This window comes from Sinocyclocheilus rhinocerous, unplaced genomic scaffold (genome assembly GCF_001515625.1).
Source record: "Sinocyclocheilus rhinocerous isolate Xijiao unplaced genomic scaffold, SAMN03320098_v1.1 scaffold365, whole genome shotgun sequence".
NCBI classification, from domain to species: domain Eukaryota; kingdom Metazoa; phylum Chordata; class Actinopteri; order Cypriniformes; family Cyprinidae; genus Sinocyclocheilus; species Sinocyclocheilus rhinocerous.
In genome coordinates, this window is record NW_015659915.1 from 28047 (window position 1) to 34124 (window position 6078).

General features: G+C 38.4%; 1 protein-coding gene across 3 annotated transcripts in view; it reads left to right on the plus strand.

The window, feature by feature from the left end:
* The window catches only part of LOC107724259 (gamma-aminobutyric acid receptor subunit rho-1-like), a 9276-nt gene extending 5378 nt beyond the window's left edge, over window positions 1-3898 (plus strand). For all 3 annotated transcript variants that reach the window (XM_016533099.1, XM_016533100.1, XM_016533101.1), the window contains exons 8-10: window positions 2398-2550; window positions 2855-3051; window positions 3153-3898. In XM_016533099.1, the coding sequence (XP_016388585.1) occupies window positions 2398-2550; window positions 2855-3051; window positions 3153-3449 (647 nt within the window). In that variant the 3' untranslated portion in view covers window positions 3450-3898. The remainder of the gene's footprint in view (window positions 1-2397; window positions 2551-2854; window positions 3052-3152) is intronic.
* The last annotated feature ends 2180 nt before the right edge of the window (window positions 3899-6078 follow it).

Consider the following 6078-nt stretch of genomic DNA (forward strand, 5'->3'; position numbering starts at 1 on the left):
TGAATAAATAGCTTTCCATTGATGTATGGTTTGTTAGGATAGGACAATATTTGGCCGAGATACAACTTATTTGAAAGTCTGGAATCTGAGGGTGCAAAAAAATTAAAATATTGAGAAAATCATCTTTAAAGTTGTTCAGATGAAGTTCTTAGCAATGCATATTACTAATCAAACATTAAGTTTTGATATATTTACGGTAGGACATTTACAAAATATCTTCATGGAACATGATCTTTACTTAATATCCTAATGATTTTTGGCATAAAAGAGAAATGTATAATTTTGATCCATACAATGTATTGTTGGCTATTGCTACAAATATACCCCAGCGACTTAACACTGCTTTTGTGCTGCAGGGACACATATATAACTCATGAAGAAACAAACAATTTATTAATAATTACTACATCAGCAACTAATGAACATTCTATATGATTCATAGATTAAGTAATCAATAAATTGTTTAGTTAAATGTGTCATAATGTATTAGTTTGTATAATGTATGATTTGCAAAGATATCATTGTTATGACTTTACTTGTTGAGGCACAGAACTATTAACTAATTGTTAAGTAATATGTCATTGTGGTTATGAATTTTGAATTAGTTTATTAGTTAGTCATGTAAACAAGTAAAGTCATAACATAATGATATCTTTGCAAATCATTAGCTAATTATTAATTAAAGCAGACAACTGCAAGTTGAAATGCATGGCTTCAACCCATTGTGGTAATTAACACAAGAATTTACACTATTAGTTAATATAATATGTTATTAGGGAATTCATACATTATGACACATTTAACTAATAAAAATGTATTGATTACTTAATCTATGAATCATATAGAATGTTCATTTGTTGCTGATGTAGTAATCATTAATAAATGGTTTAGTTCTTCATGAGTTATATATTAACTCTGTGCATTAGTTAAGCATGAATTAATGCGTATTAGTGCCTCTGTATTGTAAAGTGTTACCAATTTTCTCACTCTCAGGAAATCCAAGATGTCAGTGACTTCTTCAGTAGAACAATAAAAAACAAGCATATGATATGCCTTTAACCCTGGGTCATTCTGAACACAGCTACAGGGAATCCTGGGTTATCCTGGGCACACTGCTCATCAATTACCCGGGGTAATAATTAACCCTGGCATTCATAAGATGACGTGTCGAGTTACTGTTCTTATCAGCGTCACTGTTTATATAATGACTAGCATTCTAACAATGTTTCACGAGTTCGCCTGTCCTCCGGTCCTAATGGTAAATGAAGTTGGCTTGCTGTCCTTGACGGAGACTCGAACCCAAGGCTCGGCTTGAGCTCAGAGTTGCCCCACTGTGGTACTACATCGAGGGAGACTAACAGAAATACAGGTGGAGATGGGGAGGTGGAGGGATGCCGGAAGGACAGTCGCTGGGACAGTGCAATGAGTGCTGCTTATATAGGCTTGTAATGATCATTGACAGGACTGAGTGATTAGGCTCCTATGTTTGGACCTTCATGTCGTTTCAGCGCTCCAGGAGACAGACGCTAGACACACCACATCTTAAATTCGGCAGGACTTTTCTGCACTTATTTATATACTTGTTAGTTAAACTTTTATATATAAACAATATCACACAAGCAAGACTGCATTGTGGCTGTATAACACACTCTGAACTTGCTCGTGTTATATTGCTTTATCATGGTTCTAGCCGTCTAGATCAGATCACAGCTCTGTTCCAAAGGCTAATCAAGATGGAACATCATAAGTAAATGATGTGAAGTATTTATCTTACTTCATCCACCAACTTGACTTCATTTTATTCACTCAGATGATGTCAATGCATTATGGCAGAATTGTCCACTTCTGCGTTTAGCTCTACTGCCAATTAAACACACTTGAACCAGCTAGTCAAGGTCTTCACTAGACCACTAGAAACTTCCAGAGGAGCAGGACTGGACTGTCTTCTCCACAAAGGATATGTTCAGTACTGGTAGAACTTGCCTCTGTGATTTCCTTATCTTCCCAAACTGTGTTTTTTTCTTTATCTAAACTCACTAATATCAGATGTTTATGTACACTGCTGTTGGTGAATCGCTGGCTGATATTCTCACAGCACTGCTGCGCATGATTGAAGGCTTGGATCCGCTGACTCTATGTGGTTATTAAACCGACATGTGACTTTGTGATCAATGATATTAAATGCAAATGAAGTGTATAAAACAGTTACACTGTACATCTCAGCCCTCTTTTCGCATGCTGTAACGTTTCCCCCGATATGTTGCTTGAACAGTACTGTCTAAGGTTTGAAATGGATGTGCATCACACCACCAATCTGGCCATTTAATGGAGTAAAACATGGTAAAACTGCACCAACATGGTGGGCTGTGCACATTAATCCAGATTTGTGTTTTCCAGGCTGGTACAATCGTCTCTACATACACTTCACTCTTCGGCGTCACGTCTTCTTCTTCCTGCTGCAAACGTATTTCCCAGCCACGCTGATGGTCATGCTGTCCTGGGTGTCGTTCTGGATCGACCGCAGAGCCGTGCCGGCGAGAGTTCCTCTCGGTAGGATAAAACCGCTCCACATGGACATGATCAAATATAATTAAACATGTACTAATTACTGTCATGCAAGTGAGAAATTATTCAGTGTATTTTCAGTTTGAAAGGTACAAGCAATGCTGAGATCATGGGTTTGATTCCCAGGGAACGCATGAACGTAATTAAATGTATACTTTGAATGCAATGTAAATTGATCTGAATAAATGTTTAACTTGGACAAAAACCGTCTTAAAAAATCAGGTCGTGTCCTGTTTGTTCAGCTGTAACAGTCTTTAAAATCACATGCAACCCATGCTTTCACACTCAGGTATCACGACGGTTCTCACGATGTCCACCATCATCACCGGAGTCAACGCCTCCATGCCCCGAGTCTCCTACATCAAAGCTGTGGACATTTACCTGTGGGTCAGCTTCGTCTTCGTCTTCCTCTCTGTCATCGAGTACGCGGCCGTCAATTACCTGACCACCGTGCAGGAGCGCCGAGGGAGGAAGCTCAGGAATCAAGTAAGACCACTGTTTGCTCGTCTCTGATGCTGGTAAATTAAGACGACGAGATGACGCTGTATCATGTCTGTCTCTCCTGTGTTTACGGCTTGACGTTGCAGTTGCCTTGCACGTGTGGAATAGCAAACCCAGAGGAGGACATGATGATGACCACGTGCTACATCGACTGGGATCCCAGCGCAGCGGGGACGTATGGGATGCCTGAGAACGGCGCGAGGCAGGAGCGGATCCTGGCCCTGCTGACCCTCGCCGACAGCCAGAGGAGGAGTCGCGTGAAGACGTCCCGGGGATACGTCAACGTCTGGATAGACACTCATGCCATAGACAAGTACTCGCGAGTGATCTTTCCCGCCGCTTACACGCTCTTCAACATCATCTACTGGTCCATCTACTCCTAACGCCACAGCGGATCTGTACCAGAACAGTCATCCACTGGGTCTCTCTGCCTTCTTGATCCAGGATCTTGAACTCTTCGTATTTTTATGTGTTGCACGTTTTTATTATTTAACAAAAGCAACTACTTGAGTTGAAATATGTGTTTGAATAATCTGTTATTCCTCACAAATAAAAGCAAGAAGCCATTGGTGTGAAATGTCTCAGAATCAGAGGACTGCTCTGAGAAAATCTAAAGCCTGTTTAGAGACCACACACATGACTCCATTTCTCCTTCAAGAATGAGTAAACATTAGTTATTTTAATGCATGTATTTATCAGGGACGTCAATCAGTGAAATTCTTTTAATTGTTATTTGCAAAATGTTGTTGTGATCACGCATTAAGAAAACTAAATGGTCTGCTTATTGGGTTTGTCAGTTTGTGTGTGAATGTACAGCAGTGGCTCTTCACTCGTCTTACACAAAACAACTACGCAACACATAAAACAAATTTCCTTACACTTCATGGACATACAGTAACCTTACATGCGGTGTGTGAGGATGCAGTCCTCCACTGGCGTTCACATGAACCTTTCTGCACCATATTGATATTTTCTTTCGATATGTTGAGGAAAAAATCTTTATAAACAACATCTAGACTATATTTACTAAAATAACTTCCTTGATAAATGCTTTTGTAATGTCATTTTTCATGTTTAATATTACAAACTGTGCTGTGTTTTAATAAAATACATGTTAGGTATGATTAAAAAAGCCATAGTTTATTTTTATGTTTATTTTTATTCAAAATGAATAACCACATTATTTTCCACATACTGTACATTATTGTTTCTCCTCTATGCCCCGCCTTTCTGAAACGCGTCGATTTTTACAAAACTCATCGTTCCGAAAAGCGAGGTGTGCTGTGATTGGCCAGCTCTCCAGTGCGTTGTGATTGGCCGAATACCTCAAGCGTGTGACGGAAATGTTACGCCCCTCACCATACTGTGATGATGCCGTGTCCGGCCGGAGCGACGAGACATAAACATTAAAACACATAGAATATTATTAGATAAAAATAATAAAAATGAGAGTGGGAGTGTGCTGAAAGTGGGTTTTGCTCCAGCCTTTTCTTTAAATCTCCACCAGGTCTCAAGATGGTTCTGTGGTGGTGTTTAATGTTCTCGTCTTCATCGTGAGCTGCTGTTGTGTGGAAAAGAGCTGCAGGAATTCATTCAATTCACATTTTGTTTTGCATGGAAACGTACCGATGTACAGGTTTGAAAAGACATGAATGTAATGACAAGATTGTGCTTTTAAAGCTTGAATGTCAAACAGATTTGATTTGATTGATACGATACTAGGTGCTGTAGATTATTGTAATCCATTACTGATTACAGATTACATGATGAAAACTAGTTAGTAATGTAATCTAAATGACTCATTTTAGACTACTTTTTAGATTACTTCATCAAACTTGTTTTAAACTTACCCTCAAACGTGCCATATTGATATGAAAAAGCAAAGAGAAACTAAATATATTCCATTATTTGACAACTTCGTAAATTGCATTAAACATCACACCGGTTACCGCTTTATGTCAGGACTGCAGTGAGTTTGTGAGATCATAAAAATATACTAATTAGTGAAATCATAAAAATACAAAATGAACACTAAAAACAGAAATATTTGTTTACCTGTCAATGTGACCATTAACCAACTTCAGAGAACTGGGAACATATAAATATGATGTTAACTTATTTGAAATATTAACTTCCTCAAGAGATATTTCATATAAATACTTTGTCAAAGAGGTTTGGCTGACTAAAGCATTTGGGAAATTAAAATGAGAAATAATGAGGGAGAATCAATGAATGATGAATAAATTACCACCATTGTGTGAACAATATGTAATCATGTAATCAATAAAAAGTAACTGTAATCGGATTATGAGCATTTAAAATGTAATATACTCTGCAATATACAACATTTTTGGAATCTGACTCCATATATTACACGTAATCAATTCTGATGATACTGTACAGATATGATGAGAATACTGGCGCAGATGAGGTGAAGCTGATGCTCTGATCAGAGATGAGCTTTAAACCGTTTGAGATCCACGGGTCTATACATATCTGATGAGAATATGATGATAAAGTGACTGGGCAAGAGTGAAATTTCATTTCATTTAAAACTGTTTAAATGTTGAGTGGTTTCTAAAAGAAAGAATAGAGATTGTGCATGTTTGTCTGGGGCTGTGCAACACACACTCTAACAGAAAACATAACACAAACACATTCTCTACTTTATATATAGTTTTCTCAAGTGGAAACATCTCTTTAGCTCATTACTGGGTACACATTTGTTCCTGAAATACAGTATACACACAACACACACACACACACACACTCTCTCTCACACAGTTTGCATTCTTACACTTTCAGAGAAACATCATTTACTATTTTTAATAATTTTTTCCCTCGTGGGGACTGCAGGCCGGTCCCCACAATGTCAAAAAATTTCAGGTTTTACTAACCTTGTGGAGACATTTGGTCTCACACACACACACACGCACACACGCACGCACGCACACACACACGCACGCACGCACGCACGCACACACACACACACACACACGATTATGTAAACGC